The sequence below is a fragment of the Chionomys nivalis genome, chromosome 18, assembly GCF_950005125.1.
Source record: "Chionomys nivalis chromosome 18, mChiNiv1.1, whole genome shotgun sequence".
Classification (NCBI taxonomy): domain Eukaryota; kingdom Metazoa; phylum Chordata; class Mammalia; order Rodentia; family Cricetidae; genus Chionomys; species Chionomys nivalis.
Window position 1 is genome coordinate 22281113 of NC_080103.1, and position 14914 is coordinate 22296026.

General features: G+C 55.2%; 1 protein-coding gene across 3 annotated transcripts; it reads right to left on the reverse strand.

Annotated features, from left to right (window-relative positions):
* Positions 1-341: 341 nt before the first annotated feature.
* On the reverse strand, positions 342-13046 carry Ampd2 (adenosine monophosphate deaminase 2). Of its 3 annotated transcripts, none has more exons than XM_057794245.1 (18): positions 12618-13046; positions 7314-7444; positions 7042-7172; positions 6664-6732; positions 6460-6571; positions 6061-6247; positions 5666-5807; positions 5470-5559; positions 5126-5255; positions 4249-4443; positions 4035-4166; positions 3722-3885; positions 3314-3440; positions 3063-3226; positions 2645-2765; positions 2215-2388; positions 1929-2039; positions 342-1796 (listed from the first exon to the last, which is right to left on the reverse strand). In XM_057794245.1, exons 1-18 carry the CDS (start codon positions 12625-12627, stop codon positions 1590-1592), a joined length of 2397 nt encoding a protein of 798 aa, XP_057650228.1. In that variant the 5' UTR covers positions 12628-13046; the 3' UTR covers positions 342-1589. The 3 variants fall into 3 exon arrangements, with proteins under 3 accessions (XP_057650228.1, XP_057650227.1, XP_057650229.1); XM_057794244.1 differs by lacking the exon at positions 12618-13046 and adding an exon at positions 11637-12284; XM_057794246.1 differs by lacking the exon at positions 12618-13046 and adding an exon at positions 8627-8661.
* Between the last annotated feature and the right edge of the window lie 1868 nt (positions 13047-14914).

Consider the following 14914-nt stretch of genomic DNA (forward strand, 5'->3'; position numbering starts at 1 on the left):
CTATCTCTATAGACCATGTTGGCTCAAACTCACAGAGATCCACCTGCCTCTGCCTCCCTAGTGCTAGGATTAAAGGTGTACTTCCCTTCTTTACACGCGCAATGGACTCTAGCACCTTAGAGGCAAAGAGATGCTCTGCAAACCGTACCACAAACTTGGGGTGGAAAGTGAAGTGCTAGAGAGGGGTTCAAACACCAGCAGCTCCAGCTCCTTGCGACACAATCTGAGCTGTCTCACACCTGCCACCTTTTGTCAGATTCCTCAAGGGGGGACCTGGCAAGAGTGTTTCAGACAGGTTAGCAGTTTTGGAACCACAGGCCTCAGGCAGACATGCAGGGGCATACGTTCCCACCTGCCATGCTAAAGCTGCATAGGAGGTACGATGTGGAAGCGTGCCATCCTTCCAAGCTGGTGTGACAAGAATACACCATGGAGCTGGAGCCACCTGTCCCCTTCAGAAGGGACAAACTAGGTAATAGCGCAGTGGGCATCTCCTCTCTCCTACTGATGATACCCTGGTCTCTGTGCAAACACACTAATCCACTTCATCCATGCCGTGCGCCTCAGAATGTGCTGCACGTCATAGCTGTGACCACACAAACACACACACACACACACACACACACACACACACACACACACGACCCAAGCACTCAGAAGTGTCGGCAGGACCGCCACCAGCCTTTGTTAGACAGCGGCCCAGGCTGAACTCCATCCAGAGAGCCTTGCCACTTACCACCCCTTTCCTCCCAACAGAGACCTTCGCATGCCTCATTACTTAAATAATCTTTATTTCTCATGCACTAGGAAAATGGGTCATATGAAACACTGTTCTTCATAGCAAAGGCCTTGGTCTAGAACATAACGCAGAAGGCTAACTGGGATCTGGGCCTGGCCAAAGACCTGGGAACCCCCGAAGGTGGTACCACTCCCAGGGCTAACGGCAGGCCCAGCACCCCCCAACTGTACACACAGATCAGGGCAGCTGCCCCTTCCCACAGGCTCCTGGGAGCTGGTAACAGAGGGACATGTGGAGTGGGGAGGAACAGAGGAGGCAGTGACTTGGCAGGGGCAGTGGTCCAGGCCTCCAGGGCCATGAGCAAGCCAAAGCCTACTCTGCCTAGCACAGACACCGAGCAGCCAGTGCCACAACAGAGGGACCATAAGCCCCTCTTGACTGTCCCATGGCCACATAAACAAGAAGGGACCACAACTTGAAGTCTAGTCAAAGCCTGGATTTGCCGAGGTAGGGCTCCGGAGGCTACGGGGCTAACACCACACAACTATCCCAAGCCCCTGTGGACACTGAAGACACCATAGGACAGCCAGACCTCTGACAACCCTGGGATGGGTCATTAGCAGGGCCAGCCCTAAATCTCAGTCATCAGGTACCACCTGAGCCAAGACGGCAGTGAAGCAGATACCTGGACTTGCTTTCATTGAGGTGGCCCAGAGGCAAGACCTGGTCAAAGACATGCAGGACGGAAACAGAGAACAGAGACATGCAGAGACCACACCAGGTGGAAGGCGGCCAATCACAGACACGATCGAGTCGCCGAGATGGGCGAGCACTGCATGGACCAGGTTCACTAAGGCCCCGGGCTCATGACAAGGCCCACTTCCTCTGGGATGGTTTCCAGCGTCTCACTCTGGATGGCCTGTGTGATAAGGGCCAGCTCCTGGCACAGGGTCTCATGGCGGTAGCCTACTCGGATGTCTGGCACGTTGGTGCGGCGGATGTCATTGCCCTCGGGGCCCTCCTTGGTATAGTTGGGTCCCAGCCAGTGGCTTTTTACCTGCAGAGGGTGTGGTGTGGGTGATGAGCAGAGCTGCAGGGAGATCAAATCATCACAGGGACACAACCGGGACCCCAAAGCAAAGGATGACAAAGAGGTGACACCCAGCCCCGGGCAGGTTGTGTATCATACCTTGTGGGAGAAGCCACTCATGAGCACACTGTTCCGGGCCAGTTCACACATGTCGCAGGAGCTGAGCTTCCACACCTGAGTGGCAATGCTGTACTCCTCCATCAGGGGTTCCTGCACAGGCCAGGTTCCTTGAGAGAGACATCCGGTCCCTGCAGCCTCTCCCTCCTTTAAGGGCTTAGCTAACAGTTGCAGTGCTCCACCAGCAAGGGGCAGCACAGACCCAGAGAAACCCCAGGATCCCTGAGACACCCACCCGCCCAAGGCCACCTGCTGCCTTGGGTCTGACCTTGGTGAAGTGGAACTGCAGGGGATCATCCGTGGACAGCGAAACCATGAGACCGCGGGACAAGTACTCGGGTAGAGGGTTCCGGTGGTAGCTGAGGAACAGGCTGTTGTTGCTGAGCGGGGACATGGCGATGCCGATCTGAGCCAGGTAATATAGGTACTGCAGGACGGGGGCCTGGGGAGGTAGGAGGAAAGGAGGAGTTGTGGGGGGGGGCTCAGTGCTGAGAGGGCGTACTGGTTCTGGGGAGCAGGGGAAGGGGGCTCCAGGTTAGGTCTCACATAAGAAGGGTAAATTCAAGCCGGGCTCCTCCGCTAGGGGATGGGTGGGAAGAGCTAATTATATTGGAAGGAATCTGATCTCATGGCTGGGTGAGGAGGAGGAGCAGGAAGGCAAACAACTGCATGTGGAGGCTGGAGGTGTAGACCCTGACCTTGCGCAGAAGCAGCCCGTGGGAGATGTTCTCGGCCAGCATGAAGGCTGACACCAGGTGGTGGATGGGCCCAGCCTCCCCGCAGTGCGGCCTCAGCACAAACGTGTGGAAACCCCTCTGCCTGAGGGGCATGAAGACACAGTCAGTTCCAGAGCCCAGCCACACCTAAGCTTACCTGACCCCGGATCCCACACCTCCAGCACACATGTGCCCTCTAGCTAGTCACTGTGGGGGCTTAGGATGGAGGACAGGGGCAGATTCTCGACTAGAGAGGATGACAAATGAAGCCTATGGGCACAGAAAGAGCCCAGGCAGGAGGAGCCCCCCCCCCCAGGGCAATGTGAGCCAGGGTGCTAGTGCTAGCTCAGGGCGCTCAGAAGCAAGGCAAGCAGAGGGTCAGCACCCCTGAGATAAGCACCTGCGCAGATGGTTCAACATGGCCATGTTAGCAAAGGTGTAATACAAGTAGTAGGCGTAGGGTGGGTTGTCCTCCTCCACCCAGGCTTCCGGGAGGGGACTCTCCAGGTTGAAGACATGGTTCTCTGGCTTGGACTCATCATCCACACTGTCAAAGCCATCCACCTGGCAGAGAGCTGTGGTCAGTCCGAGGGTCACAGCTGGGCCCTCGCCCAGCTAGCCTGCCCTCGCCCCGCCCTGGCCACTGCTCACGTGCTCCAGAAACAAGTGCAGCTCTGGGTGGCTGGCAGGGTGCACGGTAGCCTCAAACAGTGGCAGAAAGATGTTCTCCAGCATCTCTTGGAAGTTGGCCAGCTGGCCCTTGGTGCGGTACACGTCACTGCAGGGAAGACAGGACACAAGCAGATGCAGGGCCGGCAGCAGGACAGCAAGGGGCAGAGCTATCATGAAGAGCACCAGCCTGAACCACAGTGGGAAGGTGGGACATCTGGAGAGACCAGGCAGGACAGACCATGGGTTGGCCTGGGAGGTCCTTCCTGGCACTCAGAGTGCCTAGCCTGGCTCCTGAAGGCTTAGCCATCCCAGCAGAACGGAAGGCAGGCCCTGGCCCTTTGTACCTGAACAGCCCTGGGGCTTCCTCCCACTCTAAGGGACACTCACAAGAGGCGGGGCACCTGCACCAGCCAGCGCACATTGGGAGAGTGCACTTTGTGCACCACTGCCCAGCGTGCCAGCTTGTCCCACTCGTCCCTCGAGCGCCCGTAGATGGACAGCCGGAGCTCTGCGTTCTGGTATTTGCTCTCCTCCAGGTCTGACATCACCTCCTAGACACCAGAAGCAATCACAGCAGGTTCCTCCCTGCCCGAGGACTCACCACAGGTGTTCCTCAGGCCTCCTGCCTCCCTCCCTCCTCCTGGCACTGGAGCCCTCCTACACCTGGGCTCTAGCTCAGCAGGGAAGAGCCGCTCCATACCTTGATGATATGAGCAAAGTACTTCCCGGAAATCTTGTTGTCCGTTTTGATGAAGATCTCGCGGAGGACAGACTCCCCGATAGGGTTGTATTTGGCATTGAATTTATCAAATCGGTGAAAGGTATTCCTATCCTGGAGGATATGGGAAGGCCAAGGTCACACCCCTGATCCCTGGCCCTAGTGCCGACCCAACACCCCAGCCCCTGGGACATACCGCATGCACGTCCAGCGTGTCCACGCTGAGGTCATAAGCCGTGAGGTTCATGCTCTCGAAGACCTCCCGCAGGGTCTGCTCACGGCCCTGCTCAACATGCACGATCTCCTCCAGATGCCGCTTCATCGCCCGCTTGATGAAGCGCAGCAGATGCTTCTGGTTCATGCAGGATGAGGCATGGATGTGCGTGTCCACCTGCAGTAGAGAAGGACCGCAGGGTTCACCAACAGCTAGGGCTTTGTCACTTCAGCACACGAGGACTACAGTAGTGATCCCCTGAACCTACATAAATGCCAGGGGTATGCAGCAGTCTACCTATAATCTTAACATGAGGATGGCAGAGGCAAGGGAGATGGCAGAGGCAAGGGAGACACAAAATAAACCTAGACTAGTCGGAGCAACAAACTCTGGGTTCAAGTGAGAAACTCTGTCAATGTTAACTTTGGCCTCCCCGCCACATGGGTAAGTGTGCACAAGCATGTGCACATGCACACGCACGTACACACACACTGTGACCATGTACTTGCAAGCATGCATAAACATATGCACACATACCACACACAAACAAATGCAAAGTTGGGGAGAGAGGGCTCAGCAGGTGAAGGCACCTGCCACTGAACCTGACAAGCCACTCCCCAGGACCCAGAGGGCAGAAGAGGAGAAAGGACTTCTGGGAAGTTTTCCTCAGCCTCCACATGCCCACACCCATACACACACACAATTACATAACTGGAACGTAGTAATTTTTTAGAAGAAATGTCCATGGCCAAAACGGGGTAAAAGAGGGCTCTCCATATTGACTGTTGGGGGGCGAGGGGAGAACCCCAGTCTTGAGAGAGGTGCATCAGGACACAGAGACCACAAGCTGAGGGCCCACCTTCCGGATATTGTAGAAGTCCCGGTGGGGCACTTTCTTCTGAGCAGCCAATTCCTTCATCTCGTTGAGCAGAACATGCATCTGGAATTTGGAGCTCAGGTACTGCAGCCGGCGGTAGCAGAATGACTTTCTGGGCAAGAAGAAGAGAAAGACTCAGCTCCTGATGGAGGTTCCTAGGAAGGGCGAAGGCAGGAGGCAGGAGCGTACAGAGTAAGGGCAGCAGACTAGGAATACATGACTCGGGAGTGGCAGGAGACAAAGTGACAGTTGTCTGGGGCAGGGCAGGGCAGGGCAGGGCGAGGCTGGAAGATCTGGGTTGTGAGGTGGGACAGGTGGAAACTTACATGGGGCCATTGATAATCAGGGCCATCAGCACATTGACGTCAGCAACAAACTCCTGTAGGTCAGGGTACGGAAGCTCTACCTCTGGACAGCTAGCATGCAGGAAGCTCAGGTGAGGAGAGCAAGGCAAGCCGCCTGGCCCCTCTCCCAAGCCAATTCCCTACGGCACACCCCCAGCACACACCACACCCCTCTTACTGCTCATCGGGATCCCTGCGGGTGTAGACATGCACCACACCACGCACCATGCGCAGGCCCAAGCCCAGGTCCCCAGGCATGGTGCTAGGCTCACAGTGCTCATACGGGTGCTGCTCCAGGGCGGGGGGGTGCACCGGGGCATCTGCAAAGGGGAGAGCGGGGGAAGAGTCAGGGCCAGGGAGCTTCAGAGCCTGCAGCTGCCTAGTCTGTGGGGTCCATAGCAAGGGATGTCAAAGGCTCCAAAAGAGCAGCTACAGGCCCCAACCTCCACCCTCCCAGAGGGTAAGAAGCCAGAAAGCCTGGGTGTGGGGAAATGCAGGCAGGGCAGAAGTGCCCAGGCTCCAAGCCTAGGCACCCAGGGCAGTTGGGGTCTGGGGAGGGACAGGAGCTCCCACCGGCAGACACAGGAGTATCGGGGCTCTGCTCATAGGTTCGCGTCTCCAGGGGCTTCTCAGCCAGCTGCTGCAGGTAGCGGCGGGTGGTGGGGCAGAAGCTTTGCAGGGCCAGAGCCATGTACTTCTCCCGGATGAAGAGTGCCCGCACCACACTTTTGGCTGCATCTAACAGGTCTGTGAATGGCACCTGAAGACAAGGACAGGCCGTCACTTTCTTGGGTCTCTGTCCACATTCAGGCTTATAATACTCACCCTTTGGCCATCCCCAGACCGCACACTGCCCTCTCCAGTCCCAGCACCTCTGACACTCCAGGCACCAGAAGAAAGATGCCCTCTCTAGCTCCCGCCAGTTCCCCAGGCCAGAACTCTCTAGAACCCAAGGCTTCATTCCACACTCACCCCGCACTTCTCCTCCCCAGAGATGATGACCCGCTGAAATTCCCGTTCCAGTACTGCATCGCGCTCCCAAGGACCCCTGTCACCCTGTCCCTCTCCTTGCTCCTTGTAGAGCCTATGGGGGGAATGGAAGACAGAAAGGGTTGAGACAGCCACCGTACAGACCCCAGCTCCACAGGCCCTGCGCATGCCCCCTTCCTTCCTCACTGTAAGTCCGAGTCACTGTCTGTCTTCAGGAAATCTTGCTTGGCCCGAAGCAGGATATCTGGCTCCAGCCTAGAGGTGAGAGGAAAAGGGTCTGGTAAAGCAAGAGCATTGGCTGCCGCAGCCGGGTACCACCTGTGCCAGCTGCTGTGCACACAACTCCCACAGGTGGTCCTCGCGGGCAGGGCTGTGGACCCTGGGCTGCTCGCAGCCCACTTCAGAGAGGAGAAAGCAGTCCCAGAAGTAAGTTTATCCCGTAGACTCTAAACCTCCCAGAAGATGGAATCAGCATGGCCTGGCTCCAGAGAATGTGCTCTGCGCTGCCTCCCCGGTGGACCTCAAAGGGACAAAGGGACAGGGGAGAGGCAGGAGCAGGCTCACTTGACATCCTGGCTGATCTGCCGCTCCAGCCGCTGCCTCCGCTCCTCCAGCTGCTCGATGGGGCTGGCCTCTGGGAACTCATAAGGGGCGCTGCGGAGCTCACTCTCAGCCAGGGAGCGGCTGAACAGCTCCTGGTACCAAGGAGGGAAGAGGAAAGGTCAGGCGGCCATGCTTTCAAGCCCTCTGCGCCCGCACCCGGCAGAGTCTGGGCAAGGCTTAGGGTCAGGGACAGCCAAGAATGAGGTGAGAAGGGGTGGGGTGCCAGGTGATACCTCAGCGATCTCCTTGCATTTGCCATCCATAGACGTGCGAAGGTCGAGTGGGAAGTGCTTGAGGCCGGGGGCAGTGCCCGGCAGGGATCGGGCAGACTGCAGCGGAGAGGCCCCCAGACCACCCCGAGCCTCTGCAGAGACAGTGATGCCAGGGTCAACAGGAGGAGGGGAGGACCTAACTAGGAAGCCAAGAGCCTGTTCCCGCCCTGGGGCCAGAACCTATTAAAAGCCAGGGCCTAGACACTGGGCAATATATCCACTGAGACAGAAGAGCAGCCATGTGGGGCTCCCAAAAAAACCCATCCACATCTACACAGAGGCCCGTCACCACCCCGGCCTCAGGGATGAGGTCCTGCGCCTGCCTATAGAGCAAATGAATCAACTCTGCGATAAGAACTTGAGGTGGGGGTGGCCCCCTCCCTTAGACCAGGAGGATCTATCTGCATGTGACTATTTCCCAGAAAGGGGGGTGCACATGTACACACACACACACACACACACACACGGCACTCATTTAGGACCAGTGGCCACACTAAGGATCGTCAGCTTCTAGGGCACAAACCCAGGATCAGATCCACCCCTGGCCTAACAGGTCCTTCACAGACAAGAACAGAGTGCGGCCGTCTCCTCTCCTAGACCTGCAAGGCACAGACAAGTACAGCAGACACTCGGCTCTGACCTGAGAAGCAACTATCCAGGAAGAGGACCTGGTTGCTAAGGCGCCCTCTCTCCCCGTGGGGGCCTGTCCTCTCTCGAGGACCCCAGAGCTGCCAAGGTTGCCCCACCCACTGCTAGCTGTCCTGAAGGGAGCGACCACAGTCTATGCCACTTGGAGGCACTAGCATCTGGGCTGGAGGCCCCACGGAAGGCCCTGGGAAAGGAAAAGTTGGAAGCCAGGGGTCTTTCTACTCCAACCAGGGCAGAACAACTCTTCATGGGCTCACCACGAAGCTAACACTGACAGTCTGAAGCAGCTAGTCTCCTGGACTGCCTGAGACCCCAGCCCACCAGGAAGGACCCAGACAGGTCCTTCAACAGTCTTAGCCTCCTCCTGCAGGAAGCTGTTCACAGACCCTCGGTTCTCACAGCCAGCTGGAGAAGATGCAGCCATCCTTCCAGAACCCTCTTCCCCACCTCCACTCTGTCTTAGAAAAGGACTCGGAGGCTCTGTCTAGGTAGTATGCCTTATGGTCTTTGCACCCACTTCCTAGTATTCCAGGTACAGTCCCAAAGCTGGACAAAGAAAGAGAAAGGAGCTTAACCTAGATCAGGACCCAGCTACTGACTTGCCGTGGTCCCTACTGGCACCCTACCTGCGGAGTTCAAGAGTGTTCTGGTAGCAGCCCCGTGCCCCTTGCCTGCCTGTTTGCCTTGTGAAGCTGCAGTCAGTCCCCCAGGACAGCTCAGGGGCTGGCATGGGCTGTACCAAGTGCGGCTATAAGCAGGGGAGACCCTGGGATGGCCCCAAGTAGGGGGTTGGGAGAGTTCAAGGGAGTTCAGAAACCCAGAGGAGAACTCTAACAGAACCTTAACCTCTTCAGTGCCAGCGAGGTCCACCCCGATGCAGGGATCTCAACAGGGAGAAACAAGACAGGCTGACATGGCCAAGCAAGGCAGTCTGAAAAGGAGGGGCCAAGTCTCCTTAAAACCACAGCCCTAGGGGACAGAAAGTAGACACAGTCTGGCTGGCCAAAGGGTAGGAGAAGAGACAAGAAGGGAGACCAGCCATCCTCCCCTGGGCCCGGAGCCTCTGGGCAGTTACCTCTGTCCACCACTGTCTTTTGGGTCCTGACTACGAGCTCTTTGGGAGAGACAAGGTCTTTGCTACAAGCAAAAGCTGGCTGGTAGTTGGACCACCAGTTGAATCTGGACAGGAGCTAGTTACAGAGGCTTCTTGGCCTCCACGCCAGTCCCAAGCCCACTGTCAGTGTAGGAACAACCTATTCAAGAAGACTACCTTCTAATATGGGAACAGCATTTGGGAGACACATAGGACTCTCCTTTTGTTTATTTGCTTGTCTTAACCTCTGGACACAGGCTATAAGTGGGTCAGAAGTGGCCTTGTCCTACCTGGCCCCAGCCCCAGGACTCACAGGGAATGTCCTACAAGTGTTCTGTAAAGCTTAGGGCCCTGAGCCCAGGAGACTGCAATCAGAAATTCCTGGGATGCTCCAAACACTTCCCACATGGAGCCCCTTCAGCTGGGAGGGTGAGAGGGCCTCTGAGCCCAGTACAGGGACAAGGCTGCTAAGTAGAAAGAGCAATGAACAGAAAGGAGCTTTGTAGGGGTGATGAGGTGATACCATTTCTCCCTTGCGAGAGAGCAGAATAGGTAACGATCAACACCTACCTACCCAACCCAGGTTTCAAAGTCTTTGATTATCAAGAACCCAGATCCTAGACCAGGCAGTGGTGGTACACATCTTTAAACCCAGCACACAGAAGCCAGAGACAAGGACAATCTCTGCTTTTGAGGCTAGTCTGGTCTACAGAGTGAATTCCAGGACAGCCAAGGCAGAAACCCTGTCTCAAAAACCAAACAAATAAAAATAACCCAGATCCAGATCCTATCCATCCTTTTTTTTTTTTTAAATATTTATTCATTTATTATGTATACAATATTCTGTCTGTGTGTATGCCTGCAGGCCAGAAGAGGGCACCAGACCCCATTACAGATGGTTGTGAGCCACCATGTGGTTGCTGGGAATTGAACTCAGGACCTTTGGAAGAGGAGGCAATGCTCTTAACCTCTGAGCCATCTCTCTAGCCTCCTATCCATCCTCTTAAATACATTTGGGGGTTTTGTTTTCTGTCTTTTTCATTACTGGGACCACACTGAGGCCTTGTGTGTGCTCAATCCTCACCCTTTCTCTTTTTCTTTAAAGCAGGATCTTACTAAGTGTTCAGGCATACCTGGAACTCATGCTCCTCCTGCCTCAGCTTCCCAAGTAGCTAATTACAGGTGTGCATCATTATACCCAGCCACCAGCCACTTCTACATCCCTGAAGGCAGACCTCAGAGCTGCAGAAATGAAGTCAAAAGCCCTCATTTTAAACCCTTTATTGTCAGGTAACCCTGGGCCTATGCAGTAGAGCTGGATGAGCCAGCAGGGTTCCAGCCACATGACTACAAAACACCACTGGATTCACCAGAGGAGACACTCTGGCAACAACCTCCACACTCCCTCAGGCCAGGTCCTGTCTCCCTGGCCCGGGGCCATAAGTTGGCATCACAACATCATGTATACAGCCCAAAGCCAAGAGGGAACCACACCATCAGCCCCAGGATTCTGGTGCCTAATCTCTCCTCTTGATTAGGAGTCTCCCCCCGCCCCCTCATTATCAAGACTGTCTCACTAGGCCTTGACCCCTGGGACAAGATGCTCTCAGGGTCTAACCACCTAAGGGTCTCTGGTTCAGCCACAGAGTAACCAACGCAGCCCCAGAGCACACAGCCTGAGACACAGCTCAGCACAGTACAAAGCCCTAGTCAGGCATCTTGTGCACCCTAAGAACAAGCTAGAGGAGGGTGGCCAGGGTGTAAATACAGCTACGATGGGTTAACAACAATCACCAAAAGGTCTTTCTTTAGCCAGAACACTTGAGCGTGGGGGGCACCCTCACCCCTGGAAACACAAACTCTAGTAGCTGAGTTCTCACCAGCATCGACAGTCGGCACCGCACAAACTGCTGCCAATGGTGCAGAGATACCCACAAAACAGGAGCCAAACCCAAGGGTGCAAGGTACACAGCCCACTAGGCATCCCAAGGACTCCTGCTCTCCCAAAGAGACTCACAACACAGACCAGGAACAAGCACACAGCAAGGATAGTAGCAATTGAGCCCTAGCTCCGTATGTGCCAGCAATGCATGACCCCAGATGTCAAAGTCCGCCACTCTCACCAACGAGGGAGTCCTAGATCTAGGGTCTTGGAAAGAGTTAACAACACGAGCCTGCCTTGTCTAGGCACAGGCACCAAACACGGTAGCCAGTCCGCAAAGCAGGCAGTCCCACACCCTCCCCACTCCATTCACATACACTTCACACTCCGTCTTAGCATCTGCACAAGCAGGCACGTGTGCTCATACGCCTCTCCTGCACCCACATCCACACCCACTCCTTGTTACAGAGGGTAGCATCCCTGACATGGAAACCTCAGGCACCCCCTCCCGGCCCCCTCCCTCTGCCATCGAAACCAGCTAGTCAGCCCTGGAACCGAGGTTAGAGAGGCATCATTGCTGAGAGGGTGCTGCAGAAGGGGGCCCCTCTCTGAGGCACCAGGTGGCCTAGAGGAGCCCATGCCTGAAGCCAAGAACACTTACCTGGAGCAGCAGCGGAAGCTTGCAGGCTGGCCCGCTTCTTAAAGGGATATTTGGACTTGGACTTGCTTGGGCCAGGATAGGATGCCATGGCTGGGGCCAAGGCGACAGCGGAGGAACCTCACCGGCTGAGGCCAAGCTCTCTTACATCCAACCCCTTCCTCCGCCCCGCCCCCAGCGGGAGTGACTGATGCAGGAAGCAGCGCCCCACCGGCGGAAGAGGCCCTGGCCACGATTTCTGATGTTGTCTAGGCAACCTCGGGGAGTGGGGCCTCCATCCTGCCCCTTATCCCTCCCTTCCCACTCCAGTCCCTAGAGTGACGTGACTGATGGTAACGCGGACTGGGGTGGGGGTGGGGGTGCAAAGAAAACAGATGGAGCAGCGCCAGCTCTCAGCTCTGCACCACCCCTCACCCCACCTCGCGAGCCCTCATCCCTTGCCAAAGCTTCAAGGCAAAGAAGCCAAAGTCCACGCTAGGCTGGTCCGGCCAACCAGAGCGAAAAATAATAAGCAAAAATACAGCCTGAGCTTCTCCAACCTCAAAACCCATTTCCTCCAGGGACAGGGCAAGCGTACTCATGAAAACCCAGCGCCTCTGAGGTAGAGCCCACTCTCTACTCCATCTGACCCCTGCTCTAGGGACAGCTCAGCTCTGGGAGAAGGAGGCTGAACGGAGAATTCGAGCCGGGAGGGAGGGGCCTGTCTTGGGAAAATTCCACTGACTGGCAGACGCTGCCTCCTAGGAAGACAGGAAGAGCAGGAGGCACGGTCCTGTCTGCGGTCTGTGGGAAAGACCCCAGTCTCCCCTGCTTGTCCCTCTGCCTGCATACTCAAGCTCTGCTTCCCAGACCCTTCTAGGATCTGCTCACATCCCCTAGGTCTTGCAGGCTGTGCCAAGACCCTCACGCTCACTCTTGTCACCCGGACCAAGGCACCTCTGTCCCGGGATCTCTGTATCACCAAAACACGCGCCCCACGCTTACCTGAGGCCATACTGCCCGAGTCCCGAGTGGTACCAGGGAGGCTGCCTGGCAAAGCCTGCCCAGCGGGAAAGCCCGGCTGGGGTGAAGGGAGAGGGCCCCACCGGGGCGAGGTCGCGCTACTGGCCCCTGCACCCGCACTGAGAGGCGGGAAGGCAGTTTTTCAAAATGGCCAGCTGGCCGAAGGTGGACTCTGCCGACTTCAGCGGCCAGAATGACCTCAGGAGACCCTGGAGTCGCGACCCCCCAGCCCGCACTCAAGAGGAAGCAGGCCACGTGCTCCGCAGAAAACCGGACCCGGAATTCGCCTAGGGTTCTTTCACTACTTTCTGGGCATCAATTAGCGATCCGAACCCCGTGGTCGAGCTGCGGGGGAGTCAAGCAACAGGTGCGACCCCGCCTAAACCTTCCCGGACGCGCGCCAACCTCGCCTGGCCCCAGGCCCCGCCAAATCTGCGGCCACGCCCCGCTCGGCCACGCCTCCGCTCGTCTAGCCACGCCCCCACCATTCTCCCTGTTTCCCCTAACGCCACGAGGGCAGCCGCTCGGCCACGCTTGGCCTGGCTTGGCCTGGCTTGGCCTTTTGGTCTTGGGCAATTTTTGTGCGTCAACTTCCTCATCAGTAAGATGAGATGAGGTAATGACAGCATCTCATTCAAAGGAGTTACTGAGGATTGAATGTAAAGCCCCTTTGCACAATGCCTGGCACAAAGTCAGGTAGCTATTATTAGGGTCCCAGGATCCATTTTAAGCAGAAGCCCTGCCCTTGCATTCTCGGCATTCCCACCTGAATCTGTTTCCTTCTACTGAACATTGGTAAACAGGGTGTGCCCTTCGAGGCTAGCTCCCCATCCCACATTAGTTTCTATATTGAGGTTGGACTAGCCAGAATATCTAGGTTCAAATTCAGGCATTTCCACCTACTCCTGACTTGACGCTGAACTTCTCTGAGCTATTTCTGTAAATGAGTATCTGCTCTATATGATGGTGGTGAAGATAAATGAGTTAATTATAAGTGCTTAGACCTGTGTCTGGTCTGTTAAGTTACTACCCAATGCCTGGGATCCTCATTGCCAACTCATTGGCTCTCCTTGTGGGTTAAGTGAAATTGGACTGTTTGAATAGGGCCTCTCAACTCCTCTCAAACCAGCATTCCTGTGCCCGAGGGTCAGTCCTACCTAAAGGAAACCTGGAAAGTCCTCTCACTAAAAGTCTCTATTCTTGCCCTTGGGGGAGTCCTTCATCCCCTCCCCCCCCACCCAGCTGTTCTAAAGGTCTCACCACCCCCACAACTCTTCTTTCCTGACCCTACCCTGACCTCTGGGTCCTGAGCCCCATTCTCTATCTACATCCGAGCCTACCTCCAGGGTGTCTCCTGTCCACTCTTCGTAAACTTTGAAAACTATTGCTCTGGGAAGGGGTTGAGGGCTCAGTGGTAGCATCCCTCTACACGTGGGAGGCAATGCACTACAAGAAGACAAAAACACAAACAAGAAACCCCCTGCAGTGGCCCCTTAAACTTAGAAGAGCAGTGGGGGAAATCCAGCTCACAGAGAATCTAAGTCTAAAACAGAACAAGAGATACCTTGTTCCTACTTTGTTATGTTTAAATATCAAAACAGGAGCCACTAAAAGCATCCCAATACAGACGAGTGTATTGAACTGGGACACACTCATATAATCTAAGAACCGTTTAGCAAAATATAATCAAGGGTCTCAAGTTCTACTGTTTTGATCCAGTAATCCACTTCTAACATTTTTTTTACAGATCAAAAAATAATTTTATTAGTGTTTAAAGAAAAAGCCCCAGAGCTGCAACTTGTGACTCTCAGCAGTCGCCTGGAAGAGGAGAAAGGAAGACACATTTAAAAGAGAAAAGAAAAACTGCCCCTCAGGACTCAGGAAGATGGGCAGACCCAACAAATTTCACAGTAGTTTCTAGGGATTTCTTCAGGGGATGGGGATCACAAAACTGTTCTTTTAAAAAAGGATTATCTGAACCTGGGTAGTTGTGGTACACCTTTAATCCCAGCAATCTGGAGGTACGTACGGGCAGGAGAATCTGAGTTCAAGGCCAGCCTGGTCTACAGAGTGAGTTCCAGTACAACTGGGGTTACACAGAAAAACCCTGTTTCAAACAAAACAAAACAAAACAAAAATAATAATAAAAATAAAGGGTTATCTGAAAAATATCCACAAAGTTGTTCAATATTGCAATGTTTGCCACAGAAAATTTAGAAACATAAAGGGCCAAGGGGAATGGTGTTTGTTTGGTTGGTTGGTTCTGGAAGGCAGGATTT

What these genes read in the sequence shown, in the direction of transcription:
- Ampd2 (XM_057794244.1), bottom strand. Translation starts at nt 11,724, where the DNA reads ATGGCATCCTATCCTGGCCCAAGCAAGTCCAAGTCCAAATATCCCTTT. An exon ending in ACTTCTACAATATCCGGAAG is followed by an intron (nt 4,444 to 5,125) that starts GTGGGCCCTCAG and finishes TCTCTACTGCAG; the next exon opens with GTGGACACGCACATCCATGC. An exon ending in GTGCAGGTGCCCCGCCTCTT is followed by an intron (nt 3,441 to 3,721) that starts GTGAGTGTCCCT and finishes TCTTCCCTGCAG; the next exon opens with TGACGTGTACCGCACCAAGG.